The sequence below is a fragment of the Callorhinchus milii genome, unplaced genomic scaffold (genome assembly GCF_018977255.1).
Source record: "Callorhinchus milii isolate IMCB2004 unplaced genomic scaffold, IMCB_Cmil_1.0 Scaffold4, whole genome shotgun sequence".
In the NCBI taxonomy this organism is placed as follows: Eukaryota; Metazoa; Chordata; class Chondrichthyes; order Chimaeriformes; family Callorhinchidae; genus Callorhinchus; species Callorhinchus milii.
In genome coordinates, this window is record NW_024704745.1 from 19,310,344 (window position 1) to 19,335,141 (window position 24,798).

General features: G+C 39.0%; 1 protein-coding gene across 1 annotated transcript in view; it reads right to left on the bottom strand.

Annotated features, from left to right (window-relative positions):
- Nucleotides 1-24,798, bottom strand: part of nhsb (Nance-Horan syndrome b (congenital cataracts and dental anomalies)) — an 85,899-nt gene continuing 61,101 nt past the window's right edge. The window contains exons 4-9 of the mRNA XM_042334176.1: nt 24,043-24,105; nt 14,999-15,194; nt 11,810-11,941; nt 7,727-10,822; nt 4,991-5,111; nt 1-3,783 (exon numbers count right to left, since the gene is read on the bottom strand). Of these exons, the coding sequence (XP_042190110.1) occupies nt 3,207-3,783; nt 4,991-5,111; nt 7,727-10,822; nt 11,810-11,941; nt 14,999-15,194; nt 24,043-24,105 (4,185 nt within the window). The 3' untranslated portion in view covers nt 1-3,206. The remainder of the gene's footprint in view (nt 3,784-4,990; nt 5,112-7,726; nt 10,823-11,809; nt 11,942-14,998; nt 15,195-24,042; nt 24,106-24,798) is intronic.

The window sequence follows — 24,798 nt, forward strand, 5'->3', positions numbered from 1 at the left end:
TTTATCTGCCGATCCAATGCAGTCACATTTATTGTCAGCCTCTATGCACACTGTCAAAGCAGCCAGACTCGACTGGCAAAATGTACTGTACTTGGGGAGAATTCACAGGGAAAGTTTCACAATTTTTACTAAAAATAAATACAAGACTTAAAAGTGTTGCACAGCTCTAAAATATACAAAGGCTTAGATATTAATGTAAACTTTGAAAACATTTTACAAAAAGCATCTCGGCATTTTTAAAAAGTCCATATTTACAAATATTACAAAAAAATTATAAAATTGCTGCAAATCCATAAATCATTCTTTTCTTCCAGATTTAACTGGTTCTAGTACCAATACAGTTACACTGTATTCTTCTCTTAATTTGTTTTTATACAATAAACCAAAACCAATATTTGTTTTTAAACTCTGCCACTATGCAGTTAGATGCATTCATTCAACCTTTGGCAAAAAACCCAGACATAATTCTTTAGAGACCTTTTACATTTTTATTTAAACTGTGCAGATCCTTGTATGCCAAATAAACAGGAAGAAAGCCTATATAAATTAGGAATCATCAGATGCTATAAGAAAGCAGCCGCATAATTTCAAACACTCACTGTCTTACACTTCAGTGCAAACAACAGAACACACACACACACACACACTGGAATGATGGTCCACAAAATTAATGCATACAATATAATTAGTTCACCTTGTTCAAAAGATGGCAGTGCTGTCAGAGCATCAGTAATTCTATGTGTGTGTTTTTTAAAAATCTTAAGCAGTCTCTTTGATAATTATGCACCATATATTTTAACAACTAAACTGTCCAGAAGAATTTCTTTTCTTCATTTCTAAATAACTTCATGTAGTCATATATTCACGCTAGGTGGAAGATATGGCACAATATGGATTTCAGTTGATATAGTCATTTTGCTGGAAACCTCTGCATCAGCTCTTTTTTATTTTGTGTGCTTTACACATCGAAGTGACTAAAATCTGTTACGTGTTGCTTAATTCACAGCTCATATCACACAGATAAATGTGGTCATTCATAAACCCTGACTTATTTATTAGTAGTAATTTAGAGACTGATTCATACTGCAAGGAAACTGATATCACAGGAGCAACCTTATCAGTAGCCAAGACAAAAAATTGCGAATACTGTAATATATTGTGCAATTTATTCTCCCAAGTTTCTTGTGTAATTGATGCTCTAGTTGACATGTGGGTCTGGTTAGATATGATAGCTCTAATGTTTGTAACAGTCGATTCATTCAAATTGATCAAGGCTGATGAGTAAACACTCAAGTAAACATATCAACAGTGCTTTGCTCTAGGTTACACACTTAATTAAACCAAAGGGATCATCCTATTTACCAAAATAAAAGCAGGTCCTTTTTTTAAAAAAAACAAAAAATGTAATGTTTTATGTCAGTTTGATCATTGTCCACCAATAACTGCTACTATTGGTATTCTGGAACATTGCATTTGTTTGTTTCAGTTTCTCTGTTGCTTTCTCCTCTTCAGTCTCCGTAATCTTAAACGGGATTACCATCGTCTCTCAAAGTTTCTTTACTGAACACTTCTGGACCAATCAGCACTTTTTTTTAAAAATCCCTTTTGCACACCCATTCGCATATCACTCATCTCTCACTGTTACTCCTTTTCTTCTTCCGTTTTGAATAATCCATTTTCAGTACTTATGAAGTAGTTGCTCTCTCTTCTCCATTCTTTTAAATTTCCAACATCACAAATTCCTTCCTGAACCTATTATACTCACTGCTCTTCCCTCCCATTTATTGATAAACTGCAATAAAAACCTATCCTTTGTCTTTTCAGTTAAACCCATTTTTATAGATTTCTGTACACTATATGATTGTAGATTACTTCACTCACAATAATATGGGAGAGTATTTATAAAGTAACAAATACAATAAACCGTGTTAAAATGCCTCACGGTTTGATTTCTTCATCCCCACCTCCCATCATTTGTTGTGAAATGTTTGTACAAAAGATCTTAAACTATGGCATTTTGCAAACATGCAAATCTTGGTGTTTTACTCACTGGTAACTCAGCATTAATCACAAAAATATTAATTTCTTTAGTTTCTTTCAATATTGTTATAGAATGATTTTAGCAAGTTAAAAAAACTAATTGATCACAATTAGATAGTACAGTATTAATCCTTTGAGTGTGTAAAAGTATTTTCTCTGTAAATAGTACAATTTAATTACATTTAAGTTGGAATGGAAGACTGCTTGAGAGAATGTATAATTATTTTAAACTGCTTATTTTATTATGCATTAAATCTTTTCTTTGAAAATAACTATAGCAGGATACCTCAACCTGGATCAACAGAAAAAATCCACCCAAATCATTGTGGTTTATTCTATGCAATAATATGCAGAATGGACTACCATTAATCCAGTGATCTGTCAAGTCATACAGTAAAATGATAGGGTATGATTAAGATTCACAGAATACTCTTTTTTAAAAAAACACATGTTCCTTATGTATTTGCCCTCATCTAGCATCGTCATTGTTTTATAATTTTGTGGACTTTAAAATACAGTACAGTAGTTTGCAGCATGTTTTGATGATGTAAATTACAAAATGTGACATGCTCAGAGGATTAATACGTATTTTAAAATTTACCAAAATGATGGTACTTACATTGGTGTTAAAACTCTATGCTGTGCGTATCTCATTGTTTTAGAAAATCTTCTCTTAGTTTGAAACACGAAGAACCAACATCTGCACTATATGTTTCGTTCAACAGTCATATCATTGTTCAAGCAAATGTTAATTATTTTAGGAAATGGCTCTCCCTCGGTAGCCCATTAAAGGGATCCAGTTCAAAATACCATACCTATAAAGCCTTTGAACAGTCTTTGCTTTTTGTCTTAATTAATTATTAGGGAATAATCGAAAAATCTTTCTTCTGCTTTACCGTAGATACTTCAAAAAAATAGCCTATGTAACAAAGCAAGTGTTATCTCTTTAGTAAGAGTTTCAAGAAACAATTACTTTATTTACGTTAAAAGATCCCCATTATTTCAGTAGTTTTTTTTAAATACCCTTGGGAGGCAGTGTTGTTATCTTTAATGTTTTTCAAACAAAAACTCAGCCTGTCTTTAGAGCTTTCAGTGTAAACATTGCTAATCTAAACCACATGCACAATTAGGTTACTTTCACATTTCTTGCTTCCCCCAGAAATGATTTATTGTGTGTTCTGTGAGGTCCTTTCATCATGAGGGCTTCCGTCTGAGTTCTCAGCTTCGCCCTCAGAAATGACCTGCATAGGTGTACTGTGGAAGCGGTTTCGGACACTGTATCGACTGCTACCAGCTGCTGGAGGGGCTCGAGATCGGCTTGGCCGAGAAGATGTAGTCATGGCAAAACTCCTGGAGGAGATTCCTTCCGTACTGAACCTCGGAGAGTATGGAGAAACTGGTGACTGTATTTCACATCCAGAAGGGAAGAGACAAGTTTCCTCAGCCTCTTTAGCCTGTTCTGGAGACGATTCTCTTGTTGACTTGGGAGAAACTGGACTTGCATTCTTCAGGATTTCAGTGGCAGATAATCTATAGCTTACATCTGACCGGCTGCCTTTTTTAAGCAACAGTTGCTTAAACTCCTCGTGAGAAGTGTTGGATTTCCGGACACTCCTATAAATAGGGCCAGGCGGTTTCTGAACAGCCAGAGGAGTTACTGGAGAATTGCCAGGAGAAGATCTCGGTTTGTTTACATTTGGTGCGTCATCAGAATCTTTCCTTCCAAGGAGTTTCCTCTTGGATCTTAAAGGAAAAAAATATATTTCTGAGCCATTAATTCACTGAAAGTCATTACATTAGATAAAACATAAGCATTGTTTCACAAGGTGGGAGGTATGAAGAATGGGAACTGATGATCAAGAGAACCTAACTAGATATGTATCTCAGTAAAACTCTCCTGATGTTCCAAGTATTAACCAAGTGTTTCATAAAAATAATTAAGTAGGAAACTTAGTGATGAATTTCTATGCTAGTAACAGGCAATGCAAAGAGCATTTCCGTGATACAGAGGATGTACAATTGGCAGAGTCTATACAATGAGAAGATGTCATGTGGTAACTACTCCCGTCCTCTCTGCCTGACCATCCCTTGGTGGATCAAGGAAGATTGGTTGCCGTTTAAGTGCTTTATGAATTGCTTCCTTCTTTCTGTGGTTCTGTAGCTGTGCTGAATTTAAGACTCATCATAATAATAATAATAATCCTTGCATTTGATATAGCGCTTTTCACGTCGGGAGGACGTCCCAAAGCGCTTCACAGAACACACTGTAAAGTGAATTGACTGTATATTTGTGGGCGAACGCAGCAGCCAATTGCGCACAGCAATGTCCCACAAACAGTCGTAGATTGAAAATGACCAATTTAATTATTGTTTTTGGTTTTTGGAGGGATTATTATTAGGCGTATGGAGTAAGGAAACTTGCCCAAGGTTTCGCCCTACCTGGAATTGAACTCAGGTCTCTCACTTGCAAAGCGAGTGCTCTAACCACTGAGCTACAGGACTCCACAAATATCATACCCTGACACTAACTTGTTCCTTTCCAGGATCTCAAGTCTTCATTTCCCCCTATATTCTACAGGCTTTTCCCTTATCATTGCTCCCCCCACAGAGTACTCATTCAGGTGACCACTTCAGCTTCTTTGGATTGTAATCCTTAGAATCAATAGCAACTATTTATATATTTGCTCCTACATAGTCCTGTACAAACATTTTATTGAGACCCGGTTAAGCTTGGTTTCATTACTTGTGCAGTACTTTTTATCACTGCCATCTAAATATTGTATTCCAGGGCTTTAATAAGATTGGGCAGTACATTTTTTACACTGGCCCAAAAATGTGGTGCAGTAGAAGGCAGTTGTACCCAAAATGGGGGTGAAATTGTTGTGAACCATTTCGGATTCAACTTATTCTAAGTGTGAATCCAAGTTTTTCTTGTTTGAAAGATTCTGACCTGTGAATCACAGCAAAGAGATCCTCTGTGGTGCGGAGTCTGCTTGGTGATATGAAAACATTATCGTCATCAGTCTGGGAATCCACTGGAGAAGTTAAATAACTTTCATTCTGTCCAGCATCTAAATATAAGAAACAGAAGTGCCATTTCCTCAGTAAGTTCATTGCATATAATCAGTATGCATATTAGTGCATACAACTTTCACGGTAAGGGAAACTGCAATAGAATTGTTTTAAAAAAGCTATTTTTTGGACAGTCAGATATCTGACACGTATGAAAATCGATTAACTTGCTTAAGAGTCTGCAGAGAAACTACAGAGAGTTACACCATTTGACTTGTCTTATATGGACCATGTCCTCTCTCTCTCCAGCAGATGCTCACTTAATCTCAGAGAATTTAGGTGCTGGTTTGCAAAAACCAAGGCTTGGCTTCAAAGTAATACTTTTCTAGCCCAAAGCAGTATTCATTCTTATTTATCCAGGCTTTATTATTACTTGAAAGATATTTTGATATGAAATCAACATCATAATGGGACAACACTATTATTCTTAAAAATCTATCAACCCAAATCACGACCAAAAAAATTAATTTTAGGCCTTTCATTTGCTTTCCACCTGCATATTGCCCTCCTTCAATAGGGTCTGCTGAAGTTTTGAAATGCTGTGCTCAATGTTGCTATGTGTCAGAAGACAATTGGTGGGCTTTGCAGATAGGAGAGGAATATTTCTTTGTTGAATTTTCTTCTTTCCCGCCAGAAACTAAAACCCCATTTCATTTGCCAATTTACCCAAAAAATGGTAACCCTTTACTCCCAGAAAGTGGATAAGTCTCAATGACTGTTCGAGCTTGGATTTAGCCCTTCTGAATAAGACTCCAGAATCCACAGGCCACCTTAACACATCCACAATCTTTATAGTTACATTAACATAAACGACAAAGATCACATCGTATTAAATGGAATGTGGTATGAAAATACATTAAATTAAATCATTCCCGATTAACTAAATTGACTAAATGGAATAACGTACTTTTGAAAGGTTAATGATCTGTTTTCTGACATTGCTCAGTTTTAGTAATCTTACCAGAAAGGACATAGCACTAAACAAGGGCAGGACCTCAACAAACAAATCATCTGTCATCTGTATTTAGTGCTACTCTGCGAAAAACAGAGTGAGAAACTGTAGTGAAAAGCAAGAAAATAAGGCTTCCTGAATTTGTTAAGGTCTTATTAAAGGACATTAAAGAGGAAACTTTGCAGCCTTCCACACCCGAAAAAACATATTAAAAGGTGAATCGTTAACTTGAATCACATGAGAATAATATTCATGAGAATATAAAAGTGTTTTCACCTGGGTCTAGATTTATTTCATTAACAGAGCCTTTTCAGAGCATCCAGAATTTGGCAAATTCTTAAATACAGAAATTGCATTACATTTATTTATAAGTATGTAGAGGCAAAATTGCAAATCTTATTAACAGAGAACAGTTCTTATCCCATGTAAAAAAAATTGCTACATAGGGCACACTTCTAAATAGTCTTGATGGTAGCTGAATTTCTAAAAACAATAATTCTCGTGTTTAACAGTGGCTTATCATGTTGAAGTACCTCAAAACACTTCACACCAAAGCACAAAAGTGTTGTAAATGTGTATTTGTAGGGCAAATGTGGCAGCTATATTTGCATACAGCAATGTTCCATAAACAGCCATGAAGTGAATGACCGCTTTTTAAAAAAATCTGGGGTATTGTTGTTCAGAATACCAGGAGAGATTCCCTTCTCTTTTCATATAGACCCACAGCTGAATAGCTAAACTGGACCTTCATTTAACATCTCATATGAGAATAGCACTCTTGACAATGCAGCATTCCCACAGCAGCACACTGGAGAACCTAACTAGACTGAGTCTCCAAGTCCCTGACATGGCGATGAAACCTACAACCAGCCTGCTGACTCAGGCAAGCATGCTAGCAACTAAGCCTAGACTTGTATTTTAAATAAATAAGAAAATCTGAGGGTTATTTGGAGCAATTGCCTCACAATGGGATCTGGAAATAAAAATCCTCATTCACATTCTACATATATATTCAATAATTGTTTTATATTCAATTTTATGTGATAATATATAATTATATGTGTGATAATTGCTTTAAAATGCTGGACTGTTTCTCCACGGTGTGTGGGAGGAAGAGGGAGGAGGGTGAGGATCAACTTGTTCTGAAAAGAGTCAAACACGTCCATCTTAATAACAACAACAACAACTTGCATTTATATCGTGCACCTCACCACAAGCACTCGACAGTGGCGGAGCACGACCCCAAGCCGGGGGGAGGGGAGAGCTCATTGTAGGCACGATCAAAGAGGAAGGTCTTCAAGTGGAAGATCTGAAGATGGAGAAGGAAGGGGCAAGATGGAGAGATAGAGGAAGAGTGTTCCAGAGCATTTTGGAGCATAATGGCTGAAAGCACGACCACCAGTGGTGGAATGGAGGGCACGAGGGACATGCAGGAGGCCAGAGTCAGTCGAGTGGAGGCAGCAGGTTGTGGGTTGGGGAGTAAGCAGGTCGGAGAGGGAGGTGCTAGGGCATGAAGGGATTTGAAAACGAAGCTATGTAAGGCAGCTTAGCTTGTTGGAGTGTTTTTTTAAAATTATTTTCAACAATGCCAAGAGCAGGCATGGTGCCATCACATCAATGATCCGGTAAAGAAAGTCCAAAAACATTTAGTAAAATATTTACCTAAGTAGTCTTTGTCCTGGCTGTCATTTGCCCCCTCACACAGGATTTCAGCAGCTCTTCTGCCATCAGTAACACTTTCAGGAGAACTGTCTGGTGCCATGACTGCTCTCTCTTCTCTTTCTTTATCAAGCCTCTGAGTACTTATTGAATCTGGTTGAACTATTTCCTGAGGTGCAATTTCATCACCATCAGCTGCGTCAAAGTCAAGTTTCTTTTCTATCTTTTCTACAGTTTCAGGGGACTGTATTACAATAGTCAAGCTTTCCATTACTCTACTGTATGGTGGACACACACGTCCAGCTTTCTCTTCATTCCTCTTTTCTTGTAATAACATTGGCGATGCATCCGTCTTAAGTTCGCTGAAGTCTTGCTTTTTTACTTGTCGACCGCTTTCTGTGACAGAATTATTTTCGTTCATACTGCTGCAGCCACTGGAGACTGCCTGACAACCTGCTTTTGCAATTGTATGCTCGTTTTCAAGGTTTATGTACCCTGCAGCCTCATTAGGTTCTGTGAGTTGAGTTAAAGGCTTCTCTGTCGTAGAAATCAAATGTATAGCTCCAATTCTTTCTTCATTCAGTTTATTTTCTGGACAAAGTGCATTATGTTTTTCTAAATGTAAAACATCTGTGTCTGCCTTGTTGGGAGATAGGACTTGTAATTGTTGAGGCAAACTGGAATATTCAGCCTGCTTCTGTGTAGCTAATGATTTATTATGACTGTTAAGTTTAGTTTTATTTGGTGACAATACAGTCACCATATTGCTTGCTTCTTGCGTTTCGTCAAGATCTTCTCTGTGTTCCTCTTTGAGTTCCTTGGCTTTGCTAATTGAACGAAGCTGCACAGACTGGAGAACTGAAGGGGTAATGGCAAGCGTGACTGGGGAGCCATTAGTTCTTTCTGCTACCTCTTTTTGTTTGTCCTGGTTTGAGACCTGTAATTGTTTCTTCTGAGCAAATGGCTTGTTTTTAAATAGATTCTGAAGAGCACTTAGGTCAAGATGCGTTGGAGGTATAATTGGTAGTTCAAGATCCTTCTTTGATGCAACATTTACATCCCTTGTGGAAGACTGCTGTAGTGAAGACCTCCTCTCTGGTACTTTTGGCTTTTTTTTAGCACTGCATGGAGACAGGGGACCAGGGAAAAGAGGTGTAGGTAAGGTTGAGGTTGGAGTTCCAGATTGGCTGGAGTACCCACTAGACGGTGACGCCAAGCCTGCCAATTTATCTGGAGAAGACAGTTTAAATTCAGTATCAACTGAGGGAAGGGATGGGGTAGTAGCACGTGATTCAGACTGGGATGTTTGGGACTCCGACCCTTCTGGAGACTTTGTGCATTCTATGACTGTTGTGCCTGTGGCAGTACTGGAGTTGGACAGTGACCTGTATGGGTCATTAGACTTTAAATCGTTTAGGAGCCAGAGACCTGCATAGTCTGATTGCACAGCACCTTCATCTTTTAATGTTGCTGTGTCAGAAGAGCTAAACTGAGGGTCTGATGATTCATTGTCAGTTGCATATTCACTCTCGAGATCCCAGGGAAAGTCCTTTTTACTGGACAGCATGGAACCTTTAAACCTGTCCGATGCAAGACTCAGGTCCAGTTGCAAAGACTTTTGTGCATCTCTGGAAGATGCAGTCCAATCCTGCCCATTGTTTGTCTTTGGTTCGCTATTTTCATTCTGATTTGTACCACTTCCACTCATCTTCAACGAGGAACTGCGTTTTGGTGGGGTCGGCTTTGCCTTTGGCTTCTTGAACGCAATACTTGGACCCTGATGGCTCTGCTTTCTTGGCTCCGAATGATCCCGCTGAGGAAGTTCGCTAAACTCTGAAGTGTATCCTGTGCTCTGGATTCCATCAGAGCCCGGGGATGTATAGTTAAGAATATAGTTCCTAGTAGTTCTCAAACCACAGTCAAAGTGCATGGAAGTATAATAGCCTTCAGTATCAACAGAAAAATGTGAGCCCGAGTCAGTTCTAGATGAGGATGGTCTGTCAAGAAAGCTGTCACAAGTACCCATGCTAGTGAAACTTGGACATCCCAAGCTATTGGTCCTTGAATGCCTTGGACTAAAATCTTGATGACAAGATGCATCATGACAATAGTGTACATAGTTGCATTCAGCATCACTTGTGTTACTCATGCTGAGATCCTCAACAACATCTGTCCCCGTGGAAGTAAAAGAGTTTGCTCTGTGACCTCTGATCTTATCCCCTTGATATGTGTACTGTTCCAGTAGGAAAGCTGATGAATCATAGTTTGTGTGAGCTGGTGTATTCAATGATAATTCTGAGTCACAGTGTGACGATCCTGTGAGTGGAGGTGAAGATGCAGTATGGATCGTCTCTGATGTCTGTGAAGGACATGTTGAATTACTCCCACTCCAGTTTCCACTGGAGGATTGGTGATCTTCCTTTTGATCCATCTGACTACTTAAGAGAGCTCCTGCACTGGAGATGCTGTTGACTGGACTCCCAAAGGTATCAGAGTTTGAGGAGATTTCACTGTTACCCATGTCTCCCTCTTGTGCAAAGTTGGATAACTTTGCCAATTGGCCCTTATGTTCTGGACTTTGTTCTGGTTGAACAGTAATACCCTTTGAATGATGTTTATGTGGGCTTGGAAGAAATAACCCTGCTCCATCGTCTTCCTGTGTCCTCTCTGAGCTTGCCAAATATTTTTCAGGCGTACCGCTAACACTTTCCTCCTCCTCATCATCATCATCATCGTCTTCATCCTCATCCTCATCGTTCAGCTCACGCGGCAGCAATGAAACTCTCGCGCCTTCATGGGAAAGGCTACGCGAACGAATATGGTTGTCAGTTGGTGCAGGAAACATTGCATCTGAGCCATCCGCTAGGGTCGTGATATTGCCAGCTGAATGGGACAATGAGGATAGGATACCATTGCCCCGTTGGGCACGGATCCGTCTTGCTGATGGTGCAGCAATTAGAATATCCTCTGTCTGGCACTCTGAGTCCCTGGTTCCAGATCGTCCACCGGTGGAGTTCATCTCATCCCCATGTAAGGCTAAGTCTGGATTGACATGTACAATAACATTCCTTTCCCTAGCCATGGGAGACTCGTCAGAATCTGTTATATATAATAAATAAAATATACAATCAAGGATTATCCCACATTCTGAAAAATAAAGTTAGTCGAACATAAACAATACATTTCTTATTATGATATAAAAAATAACACTTTTACAAGAATAATGCTGAATATGAGATACTCTGAATAACCTGCTCCATGATAGATAGCACAAAAATACAAATGAAAGTACAAGACTGATAGCGGCCAGTCCTAGTTATTCGATCATAACAGTTAACAAGAAGGTGTTTTTATCCACAGGATTGAAAGAGATAAACCTGCTCCATCTTCTTCCTGTGTCCTCTCTGAGCTTAAACTTTGCTTTGTTGTATATTTATTATACATCAATAAAAGACACGTCTTTCTAAATTGCAAGTTAGCTTTGCAGAACTGATAAATATTAGACCCAATTCAAAACAAAATCAGGAAATTAGGAGTAGAGAAGCGAGTGGTATCATTTTACATGTCATGAATGTACTTGCTGAATCCATTACCAGGGAGGGTCAATGAAGCGAATAATATAAATGAATCCAAGAGATATGGAGATGCATTTCTGGAGCATGAAGGGATTGTGAGGTTAAGGTGAGAAGGTAGATAGCTGGGGTTGGGAATCACAAGATCACAAGAGAGTTTCGGATGAAGAAGGCCCTTCAGTCCATTTGATCTCAATCTTCCAGAATACCCATCCTACATTTCTCTCTTCGCAGCACCAAGCTGTTTTTTTTAAAAAAACAAACAACTGCAGGGTCTTGGTTCAACCATCCTCCCTAACACATTTCAGTCTTTATTTATCCTCTGAGCAAATAAATACTTCCTGGTGTCTGTCCTGAGATTGCCCTTTGCAACTCTAAATCTATATCCCATTGTTCTACTGTCTAGGTGCATCCAAAAGCAACGAAAAGGCTTGATGGCCTTTTCTTATTTCGAAAAAAGTTTTTGATTCTCATTTGAATCATCTGGTGTTCATAACAGGTTAGAATGGTTTACCTATTTCTTGTGGCACACGTCTGGGAATCCCGCTGATAGTTTTTCGCCTTCTTAACTTCCGTCTTCTCTGCAGCACAGACTGAGGGTGAACGAAGGAATACCGGCCACTGACCTGTCTCTCAAAACCCACTCCTGCAGTTAAGAAAAGGGAAACTGTGCAAACTATAGTATAGTTTCAAAAACAGTCGGCAAAAAAAAATTGTTTTTACAAAAATTAGATTTTTTTTTAAATCTACAAATTTCTCCCATTCCCTCCTCCTCCTGTCCTAACGATGTTTGACACAATTTTTCTTCCGCTGAGTCCCTAGTACCAGATCATGACAGTTTGTCCTCAAGTACTCCACCCAAATAGTCATATTTCATGTGTGAGATCCTTGATAGTGAGTGCTGATAAGCTAGTCTGACCCCCACCCTCCCCCCCGGCAGATGATCCCAAAGCTATTCTCAATCCTGTCATCACCCAACATTCACACACTGATCGCACTCAGAAGCAGGAATATTGATCTCTTTTGCTCTCCCTAACTAGGAATCCTGAGACCTATTGCAACACTCTGGCTCAGATAAGCTAGTTTAGCACAGATTGTGATTCTACTCTACAACCTTACAGTCTTGACAGCCTAGTGTTGCACTCGTGGCTTTACCCACTAGGCCATTGCTGCACCTCACCTGCCAATGTTTATTATTAAGGAAAATATTCCACCTCTTTCCAATGTCACATAGCGTGATAATATCCATTTATACAGTTGGAGATCTGAGGATAGTATAAGTCGCTTGTAAAGCTTGGCAAGCAATTTAAATTAGAAAAGTATTGAGTGACAAATTGGTGTTTAAGGATATTTCTACAGCTGGATTGTAACATGCAGGTAGGTATGAAAAGAATCATGAACCTGGTTACATGAAAGCTTTCAACAGGTCTTGCAAAAAAAAAGTTATGGAGGTGACACAAGATGGTTTATAGCTCATACATTCACATAGGGACCCAAGCATACTGAGAGGATAAATTGCAAATTGATAGGTAATCTCAAATTCACACAATTCACCCATACCACCTGCTGCTTTTAGCAATCCTGTGGATAGAACAAAAATGCTAATTTTTAACCAGCAGCACAATTTTGTCCTCTGAGCTGAGCCTGATTCTGGGAAACTGTGTGTCACTTTGACTTGGTATAATTTACATTGCCCTCATACTACATGCATCACTGACACTAAACGGCATGCCTGTTTTCTTCCAGCTTGCTTTGCAGGCTATTTACATCATCTGCGCAACAGCCGAAGTGTATAAATGACATCAAGCCAAGCGCTGATAGGAGCAGTTTGGAGTCAGTAGCGCAATTGTGGCCACCTCTGCCAGATCAAGCGATTGAATTACCACTCAACAAACACCTGCGTAATGCACGCCCCAAGAGCACCTTTCCACTGTTCAGCAAAATGACCTACCTTGGGCTGTTTGTTTATAATGGGATTTCTTCATATAAATGCATGCTGGCAAGCCAAGTGTCATTAACACATTGTCTACATTAAAAACTAGCCAGGTGAACAACACTGAATGTGCCTTTAAACATATTGTCAATTTTCCTTAATTCCTGGCATTTTCGATTTTTTAAAAATAGAAAACTGCAGTTCAATTTCTTTATACTTTAACTTAATCATAATGGTATTTTACAATTGTTCTTTATACGAATGTTCTACTATTCCAGCTTTTCTGGCTAAAAAATCATAATTTAAAAACAACTAGAGAAATTAACAGAAATATAAAGGTAAAAAAACATTAAAGATCTGTAATAAAAAACAAGAAATGCACAAGTCAATCACCATCTGAAAGAGAAAGATAGGATAATGGAAATGAAAATGCACTTGAAAAGGAAAACTGCAGCATAAATAGCCTGGAAAAAAAACCAGGGTCTAAAATGTGTTTGCTATTGCAGAAAACCCCTCAAATGTTAAATAATACTAATAATAATCCTTGCATTTGATATAGCGCTTTTCACGTCTTCTAGACGTCCCAAAGCGCTTCACAGAATATACTGTAAAGTGAATTGACTGTATATTTGTGGGCGAACGCGGCAGCCAATTGCGCACAGCAATGTCCCACAAACAGTCATGGATTGAAAATGACCAATTTATTATTGTTTAGTTTTTTTGGAGGGATTATTATTAGGCGTGTGGAGTAAGGAAACTTGCCCAAGGTTTTGCCCTGCCTGGAATTGAACTCAGGTCTCTCACTTGCAAAGCGAGTGCTCTAACCACTGAACTACAGGACTCCAGTCACGGGTTATATTTCCCCCAGGCAAGAGTTATGAGAACCCTGCACTAATCTGATCTTGGTTTGGGTTGGAGCTGAGGTCTCAAAGGTTGGCATAACATATGTGGGGGTTTTTGCAGGAGAAGAACTCTATTCCCCAAGATGCTTTTTTTCTGGCAAAATGTGCCATTTACACAGCAGTTTTCTCATTCGAATGCATTCAGATACAACTTTTCATTTAGAAGTCACAGATGAACTGGACTGTCTCTTTCAGGTGTTGCTCACTCCACTGTGCATTTCCAGCAATTTTGTATTCTTATTTAAGCAAGCCAATATTTTGAGCATTAAATGTTCTTCAAGGTGCACACATGATCTTGAACATTGAACATCTACAAAAAAACAATTATATTCCCAGTGAGGATTAAATCTTTGGAGAAATGGCTGGGGTTTTACAATATTTCTCAACTCTCCTGATTAAAACATCGCAATCTTATTATAATTTGTATTTTCCCAGGCAAGGCTAATTCAACAAGGGTTTCTCCTACACGTCACGATTGAATGATTCCTGGCGGTTCATGTGTGGTCGAGAGACAAGGACAGCACCGGCTATGATGCCTCACAAAGTCTGCTGGTGCTCATTGTCTGAACTCACACATGAAGAATGGCCCTGGGGCTAGGTACTGGATGGTTGCCAATGCTTGTAGCAGAATACCCCGCATGAAACATGCTCCTCACGAGAGGAGGGGGAGGAAAAACATTAAGATAAAGTTAAAATTGCATATCAGTCGAGAAATATTACCACAGTCCTCCCTGGACTGATAGCAAGTTTCATACTGTCAAGCTATAAGTTTAGTTGTCTTCATTCATCATAGAACCAAGTACAATTGGAAGCCAAAGCTTTCACCTTATATGACTTTTCTTTTCATAAACAAGACATGGGACTGTACCAGTGACATTAATGGGAATAACACAGGACGTAACGGCCTGGGCCTCCTGACGCATCTTCTGCTCTGGTGTGGGAAGAGGTAGATCTTTGATCCAATTGGTTTGCCTGTCTAGTGTTGATGGGATGTTTGGTATTGGATGCTTCGGTCTCTGACCCAATGCGATTATGTCACTGTCACCATCAACTGGTGGAACAGACTGCAAAAGAACAGAACAGTTTGGTAACAACTATTTCATTTAAACAACAGTGGGAACATAACGTCAAAGAGCTATTTTGAAGTGGCAGTGCCTCCGTGAAAATGGATTTTGGAAACATTTTCTTCCTCTTTATTTGGAAACGTATGAATCACCAAAATGTATAGCCAGGTCACTTGTGAGGGATGCCATTGTGCAAAAGTACACAAGCCTTTCTGGCTCAATTACCTCCCCAGTCAAAAAGAAGTTGCACTGGCCTTTTCAGGGAGACAATGCCCCTGTCACACTTTAGCAAAGCACAGAAACCAAAAAATGAAAGCATGCTTAATAAATTGACATTAAACACATTTTAATTCGACACTGGAGGCACTTGAATCCTTAAATCAGGCAAAATTCTACAAAACAATACAATTACAATACAATTGACTAAGTGGCTTTCACGTCGGGAAGATGTCTCAAAAGGTTTAACAATACTGGGTGGGTGCCCAAGCTTGGGGTGGAGTTGAGGGTGGTGGGGAAGGGAGAGATGATCGAAAGTGCAGTCAAAGAGGTAAGTTTCGAGACGTGCCTTCTGTTACAGAACTACAGATATCATCAAATGTTTTGCATGTCTATGCAGCATACAGTACTTTCAGGTAAATATTTGATTATCTCAGCTGAACATGTTGAGCGGAGCAAGTGGAGATTGTCCACTAATTTTGTGAAGTGGCAATTAACCCACAAAATCCTAATGGCAAAAATCACAAGTTACATCTCAACACAAGTGCCTAGATTTTGGAAATTTTTCTACTTTTTGCCAAGAAGACTTCCAGCAATCCACTTTTGCTGCCTGTTTTAAAACTTTTCTTTTGGAAACTTTTTGAAAGAAACCATTTGTTTGGAAACATGAGTTGCAAATCAGGTGGCAAAGTTGGTTGTTGTTCCTGTACCCATTAAGGCATTTAAAAATGTCCTTTCAACTTTGATGGGGAATTGTTTAACGTAAAATAAAGTTTAAAAACAACTTGAACAAAACAGTGCAAGCCATTCATCTCAGGGACAGAGAATATTGAGCTATTCATATAAGTTTGTTTATTCATATGAAGCAGAAATCTACCATGGCTGAATATTTTTTTCTAACTTTTCTTCCTAGAATTTTCCCTCCTCCTTTCGATTTTCTTAATCATCAATTATTACAAGTGATAAAATGAATATAAATTTCAGGCCAGTGTGAATCAATGTTGTACCAGGGTAGAGTTTTTTAGGAGTCCTGTAGCTCAGTGGTTAGAGCACTCGCCTCGCAAGCGAGAGACCTGAATTTGATTTCCAGCAGGGCAAAACCTTGGGCAAATTTCTTTACTTCACAAACCTGATAATAATCCATCAAGAAAAAAAACAATAATAATTTGGTCACTCAATCCACGTCTGTTTGTAGGACACTGCTTCGTGCAATTGGCTGTTGCGTTTCGCCCACAAAATATACAGTCAATTCACTTTACAGTATATTCTATGAAGCCCTTTCAGACGTCTAGAAGATGTAAAAGTGCTATATCAAATACAAGGATTATTATTACTAAAAGTGGCAATTAGTTATGGATGAGTTTTACTTTTGTGTGTGTGTGCGCATGTGTGTTAGCAGGGTGCTTGACTGCGAAGGGTGAGCTAACACCACTCCTTAACTGATATCCAACACAAGCACACCATACAGTGGGGTCTCTGAGCTGAGATCAGGGTGGAAATCTTGGCTGAGGTCCACTTCCTTAACCCAGAGATTCTAAGGCCAATTATAGTGGCCCAACTATTTCCCCACTGGGGTAGTTAAATCAGTTAAGTCAAATCAGATTGGGATTCAAATGTGTATCTGTGTGGCTGAGTTCTGAGGTGCCTTTACCCTCTCAGCCATCAGGGAGCCTGGCTAAAGAATTTTCTCTCAATTATTTTTTCTTACACACAATACACACACTCGCAAAGTTAGAAATCAGTTAGAGAGGGAGAAAGAATTTTGCGAACACACGGTAAACTTGCCCAATATCTAACGAAGCATAGTAAAACTTTTTTTAAAATTAACATTATTGGAGAGAAAAGCACAACTTTGGGAAAATAACTCAATGATTTTATTCTCTGCTTGCTGGTAAATTTTCAACACGTTTGTCTAGAGAGTGTCTGAGTTTTACAACCTGGAAGGGTCACAGTTTTGATCTATGTTGATTGTAGCAATAATAGTGTTAAAATTGATCACATGCCTCTAGGTGAGGGAGTATAATCGTGGAATCCTGTAACTCAGTGGTTAGAGTGCTCGCCTCACAAGCGAAAGGACCTGGGTTTGATTCCCAGCGGGGCAAAACTTTAGACAATTTTCCTTATTCCACACGTCTCTGTTTACCTAGCAATAAGTAGCAATCTGTTGTTAGTCGATTAGCAGATCGCTTTTCTGGGGTAATAATCCATTCAAAAAATAAACAAATAAATAAATAAAAATAACTTGGGTCACCCAATCCACGACTGTTTGTGGGATACTACTGTGCGGAATTGGCTGCCGCATTTCGCCCACAAAAATATACAGTCAATTAATTCACTTCACAGTACATTGTGTGAAGCGCTTTGAGACGTCTCGAAGATGTGATAAGGCGCTGTATCAGATGCAAGGATTATTATTATTATTAGTATTATAATCAGTCTACGTTCCTGCTCTGATTCGCATCCAAAGACGCCTATTGGAAGGCACATATGTGTATATATTGAGTGAGGGCTAGATTGGATTTTGTAGGGGAGGAAATTGGTGGGAAAAAAACTCAAAGAGAATAACTGACCTTGCAGTGCCTGGTGTTATTCTCTGCCTGATATTTATTGTTGTGGGGACATGCATTTTGTTCCATTTATAAGCAAATTCTGCCAAGATTGGCAACTAAACCAACAGGGTTGAAATAACACACAGTAACTCATCGACGTGATAAGGTGCTATATCAAATGCAAGGTTTATTATAATAACTTTACTGACTAGTCTGAAATACCTCCCAATGTGTTTATTTGTTACAGTCTATCTTGAAAGATAGGGGAGCTGCTGTTAACTGTGCCCAACAGCTTTTGAAGTAATGTTCAAGGATCACACAGTTTCCCCTCCCCTCACAGAAGTGAGACTGTATTACTCTCAAAGCTAAATAGAATGTATTAGTATTATTTTGCATTACTTCTTTTGACTATTTCTTAGGTGAAGGAGATATAACCTTAATTGCTTTAAAAAGCAATAAAAAGGAAATCATCACAGAAATAAGTATAGGCTAATAAAGCTGTTTAGCTACCGTTGGCAGTTTAAGATAATCACATACTTAATATATTTTCACCCACAAAAATATACAGTCAATTCACTTTACAGTATATTTTGTGAAGCGCTTTGAGATGTCTCAAAGACGTGATAAGGCATTGTATCAAATGCAAAGATTATTATTAGTGGTATATGAAAAAAATTACATTTCTAATGCTGAATATAATGTTGAAGGGGAAACCCTTCTCAATGTCTCAATCTTTGACGATGTGAAAATGTTACATTAATAAAAATAATCTTTAATTTTCAACAGCTAATCTCAGTTCTTCATGTATCATGTATCAGGACTGACTGAATAAACTGCAGTCTGGACACTAACTGCTTTAGTTTACGCTGAACAGATCCAAACCCCTCATACTTAAGTCAGATCTAAATTTAAAATCCACAGCACAGTGCATTTCACTGAAGAATATATTTTAAAAAAGGCGAAATGCCCTATTCCCTTTTTGGAAAACTGTTCTAAAAAGCACATGATAAAAATGGCAGTGATCACACTTACACAATCCACAACACCCATTCGGCTGCTCTCAGTTCCTATATCTTAATTATTCATCACCAAACCAGTATCAAGTCACGGTAAGTACAACAATACAAGCTTTTTAATGAATTCTAAGCTGGATTTTTAAAATAATTTTCAAATAAATGTTTACACCAAAGCACATCCCATCCACTTCTCTTAAATGTTCTGATTATGATCAATTGTGAACTAATTGTATAAAAACAGGGCACACATTGTAGTACACAGTTACAGTACACTATACAGATAAGAGTTTACTTGGGCTTAAGGGCTTCATTTCCAAACATTTCTAAAGAACTTGAGATTCAAATGGACAATGCTTCATTTGAGTTCAACAAAAACAAATGTGGATAAGCTTAGATTTGTGATCCAAACAAGAGCTCATTAGTTAGCATAACGATTACTCACTAATTCACACGTTGCACCTTCACATCACCACACCTCACCTTACACTCTTAGCAAGTCTCTGCTCCTTCTGCATCTCTTCTATTTCCACACAACTGCTTCAGCAAACTTTCCTTTTCCAACACGAAGAGGCTGATCGATTGATAAACACCCTCCAGCTCGCAGCACAAATGACAGCCCTACAGTGTAACTCTGAGCCCTGTGTATCTTGATTCATTTCTCAGTCAGGAGTTTGCCCTTGTGACCAACATGAGAGCTATCCCAGATTCATGCCTGATGCGCTGTCATCACTATAGTGACCAGTTTTTTTGTGTGTGTGAAGGCTGCTATTTTCTTCTTTGGTGCAGTTCCTTGAGGGGGTGCATATTAAGAATGCCGTAGGGAGCAATTAGCTGGGTTTTCAAACAAGTTTATCTTCTTTCATGGATGTTTCATTCTCCAGTGAGACAAAGAAGGTCTGTTTTGTCGAGATAAAGCTATTCTTTCTCTGGAGCCCACAAAACACCCAATATACTTACAAGTTAAACTAAATACAGGTACATACAATGGTTCCTCTGTTGACCTTGTATCTAAAACCTTGTTGCTGCTTCTGACTGGTTAAATTTTTCACGCGCGTTACAAAACTGCAAAAATAGAGACCTGGCTTAAAAAATACTTGATCAGCATCTGTTATTGCACATCATCGTGAATAATTTCTAGAAATGTTGTTGGCAAAACAGGATGTATATCAGAAAAGCAGATATCCAATCTCCAAAAAAAATGGATGGAATGCTGTCATCAATCACACCAGCTACCCTGAAAGATTACATGGTGTGAATAATGAACTACAGAGTTTGAACCAGTTTATGTAACTTGCTAACGGAGGGCTCAGGATATGAAGTTTAATTACTGTTGAGTTTCAAACTGTGGAACTAACTTACTTTCAACAATGTTGCTCCTAATTCTCACTTCAGATGACAAGTACAAGTTTTACCATGTCATCAAACTTTAAACAGGCAAAGATTTTATTGTTTGGTTTGTGTGCCACAATACGCAAATTAGTAAAAACAGTAATAAAAATACTTGCACTAATAAAGCTAATTTCATATAGGATAAATATCTTGAAGCAATCTGAAATATAGTGACCACATTGCATATAATAACAGAAAAAACCCCATAAACATTTTGTGCATTTGATTTACATCTCATTCCAGGTTGAGGAAATTCTTCCAGAACTAAAATGTCTCGGGCCTTGTATAACAGCAACTTGCACTTGTGCCAAGATGGGAGAAAGGGGTGAATTGGTAATTGAAGGCTCAGCCACCGATAATGGGAAGGAGGGAATGCAGAATGAGCAATAGACCAGAATAGGAGCAGAAGGTACGAGCAGGAGAACAGAGTTGGAGGGGTTTACACAAAAGCTTTGAAGTCGATTAGTTGGGGAAAAGATAGCCAGTCGAGCCTGGTGAGGATGAGAATAGTGCATGTGTGGAGCTCGCTTTTTGTGCTTCAGAGTTTTGGATCATACTGGCTTCTCTGGCAATATTTGACAGAGATCTGCCAAATGAAGAAAAAAAAATTTATGCTTCTTTGCTAGATATGGACGTAAAACAGCAACAACAAATTACATTTGTATTGCACCTTTCAAGTCAGAAGGACATCCCAAGGCGCTGGATAGTCAAGGATTTGCACCTGAGCTGGCGGTTGGGATCACGAGGGCAGAGAGGGTGGGGAAAGAAGTGTGACTGAAGGTACAGTCGAAGAGGAGGGTCTTGAGATGGACCTTGAAGGAGGCAAGAGAAGGGATGAGGTGAAGGGACTGTGGGGTGGAGTTCAAAAGGTGGGGGCAAAAAGGCTGAAGGCCTCACCTCCGATTATGGGGCAGGCCGGGCGGGGGACATAGAGCAGGCCAGAGTCCGTTTAAAAACAAAAATGTAATGTTAGAACAGTTTGAATGAAAACATGGGATCTTCCACTAAATTCAAAGTAGAGATGATCTGGAGAGGAAAACTCAGCCCAAAACCTGTGAGAACACTTTCTCGTCAATAAAGCAATCCATAATTAGCAGTTGCAGTAATGAAGGAACAGATGGGTAGAAATTCCAGCTGGGTCTATATTTATTCTATTGATGTAACATTTCAGGCGCCAGAGTCTCAAATTCTTAAATACAATTTTGCAGCCAGTTTTCTGTAAATTCTTTATAATTCAATTCCACAATTTGTCACATACTATATACTCTGACATGCTATGCTAAAAAGAGTATCCTAGACCCAAGTAGAATTTCACCCCAATAAGATTTGTAAAGCAGGAGTCACAATGTTTACTACAAATTGGGTTTGCAAATATATTTTACAGCCCACCAAGCCATGAAATCTTACAATGGAATGAAAGATGACATCACAAGCCCCTGGTATATATATATATATATATATTATATAAGTGGGGAACGTAGGAACAGGAGTAGGCCATTCAGCCCCCCGACCTGTTCCACCATTCATTAAGATTGTTTTTTTGTGAATATGGGGCTCTATAGTGGGGGAGTTGTGTTGTGGATGCACAAAGGATTTCTAAATATTGAATTCTGCCAGGAACTGAATGTGCATCATATCAATCCGCCTTTCACATGCAGCCTATGCAGAGATCACATTAGAGCAACGTTCCTGTGAGTTGGCATGATGCATATCTGGTTACCAGCAGCATTCAAACCCTTGCGAATCGACGGTTTAATAACCGGATAAGGAGATTGGCGAGAGATGCCACATGTGTTGCTTGTTCTCAAAGGGGGGAAAACAACTTGTAAGATGAGTGACCTCACTCCTACACTTTATCACATCAGCTCTAAAACACACTCGTAGTATAAGCCGACATAGACCTGGTTGATTAAATTGACATCTAATAGCTAGCAGCCAGTTAGCTATTCTTTTTCTCAAAGATTGATTATGTTTCTCTTTCCGTGCTACTGATGTATCTAAGGCAACAAGGCTAATAAAAAATGAGAGTAAAGCCAGGTTTCCAGGTAACATCTTACCAGTGTATTGATGTGGATTTGCTATTGTGAATCTGCCAGAAAGAGAAGATAAGTAGAGTAAAAACAGAGCCTAGGATGTCTTTCTGCCAGTAACCTCATTATAGACTAGTGACAAATTGTCGAGCGCATGGACCCTTTATGCTTTCTTGTATTTTGCTAACATATTATTCCAAGTTAAAGATCAAATTGTTCGCTTCCAACACATAAACCTGATCGAGCGGATTCACAAACATTATTCTTGGCTGTGCAATGGGGAGGTGCATTAATAATAATAATCTTTGCATTTGATATTGCGCCTTATCACACCTTCCATACTCTCAAAGCGCTTCACAGAATATACTGTAAAGTGAATTGACTCTATGTTTTGGGGGCAAAACGTACCAGTCAGTTCCGCACAGCAGTCGTGGATTAAGTGACCAAATTTTTATTATTATATATTTATTTATGAAGAGATTATTACCTCCATAAAAGCAACCCACCAATTGACTAGCAACCGTGTTCCTACTTACTGCTAGGTAAACAGAGGTGTGTAGAGTAAGGAAACATTGCCAACATTTCTCCCTGCTGGGAACCAAACCCAGATCCTCTCGCTTGTGAGGCAAGTGCTTTAACCATTGAGCTACAAGACTACACATTGGGTTGGATGGATCTTTTTCTGTGCTGTAAATTTCTATGGTTCTATGATTTGTGCATGTGTCGGGTGTCTGGTTGACGGAAAAAAATATGAATATCATCACCAAGCAACGGAGCAATGGCTGGGTTTACAGGATGTAATCTCCAGTCTGAGGTGACCAGGAGTGGCTGAAAACCATTTGCCACTCATGGCTCTCCACCGAACAAATTCTTGATCTTAGTTTAGCGTTCAATGGGAGATGGAGACCAATCTGAATTTAGGCATAGGTAGAAAGTATACGACAATGGAAGAAAATGTCCCTATGTGTCTTCAGACGTTTTCTAACAGCCAATTCAGCAGAGCCATCAGCTGACAGAATGGTTAGAAACACATCACCTGTATTTCCTGTCAGCCCAGGAAATTATCCCAGTTACAATAAAAATCCTTGCATTATCATGTCTTTGAGAATCCTCAAAGCACTTTACAGGATATTCTGTAAAGTGGTGTGACTGTGTGTATTCTGTGCGTTATGCACATCAGATGAGGGAAAAGTTCAATTCAAATGTGATATCTCCCAGGGACAAATAACCTGTTGGTATTAGGTTCATACTTGAAGAATGCCATTTGGGTGAGTGACTGGAGGGCTCCAGATGTATGTGTAGACATTCTCCAACATCACTTCACTCATGGGGAAAAAGTAAATAAGTTAATCGTAGCAAACAAATTGCTGCATCAAATGACAACCATTTTACACATTGGTCTGCAGAAAATACACAACATTAATAAGAAGCTCAATGAGATTTGATTTTTTTCATATAGGAAAGGCTAAAGTAAAGTGTATATTTATGAGTATTAAATGTATTAAAGCATAACTTATTTAGGCAAGCATTGAACGATAGAAGGAAATTTGAAAGGAAAGTTGAATGTGTTAAGTTGAAGGAAAACACTATAGTTACACAGTTAGGACCAATAGAGAGTAAGACTTAGGTGTGAGATGTAATCCAATACCTTTCTACTCCATGGGGTCATTTGGCAACATTCAGTGAGGGAAGATGAACGGGTGCTGTGAAACTACAAACAACACAAAACAAGTAATGATTTATCTAAAACAAAATGAATTAACAGCTTATGAAATATGAATCATGAACATCTTAAGCAACTAAACCAAAATAATACAATTCACAAAATAAGATTAAAATGTGAACCCTAAGTTGAGTTTGACACTTGCGCAGTGAATATTAAGAGTGAATATTTAAATATTTCCTTTTGCTAATAACAAATAATCATGATTCCTAAACAATTCATGTAAGTACAGCACAATAAAATCATACAACAACAACGTGCCCTTATACAGCGCCCTCCACACAGGGTAGCGTCTCAGAGTGCTTCACAGTGGCAGAGCCTGACTCCAAGCCTGGGGGAGGGGGGAGGGGGGAAGTGGCCGTAAGCACGATCGAACAGGAAAGTCTTCAGGCGGGACTTGAAAGAGGGAAGAGAGGGGGCAAGGCGGAAGGATTGAGGGAGAGCGTTCCAGAGTTTTGGGGCATGGTGGCTGAAAGCGCGACCTCCGATGGTGGGGCGGAGGGTGCAAGGGACGAGCAGGAGGCTGGTACCAGGAGCAGAGGTGCCAGGTGGTGGATTAAATCTACGTCTATTAAATCTCCCCTTAACCTTAAATGCTCTAAGCAGAACAATCACAACTTCTCTAGTTTCTCCACATAACTAAAGTCTCTAATCCCTGGTAAATCTCCTCTGCCTTGATAT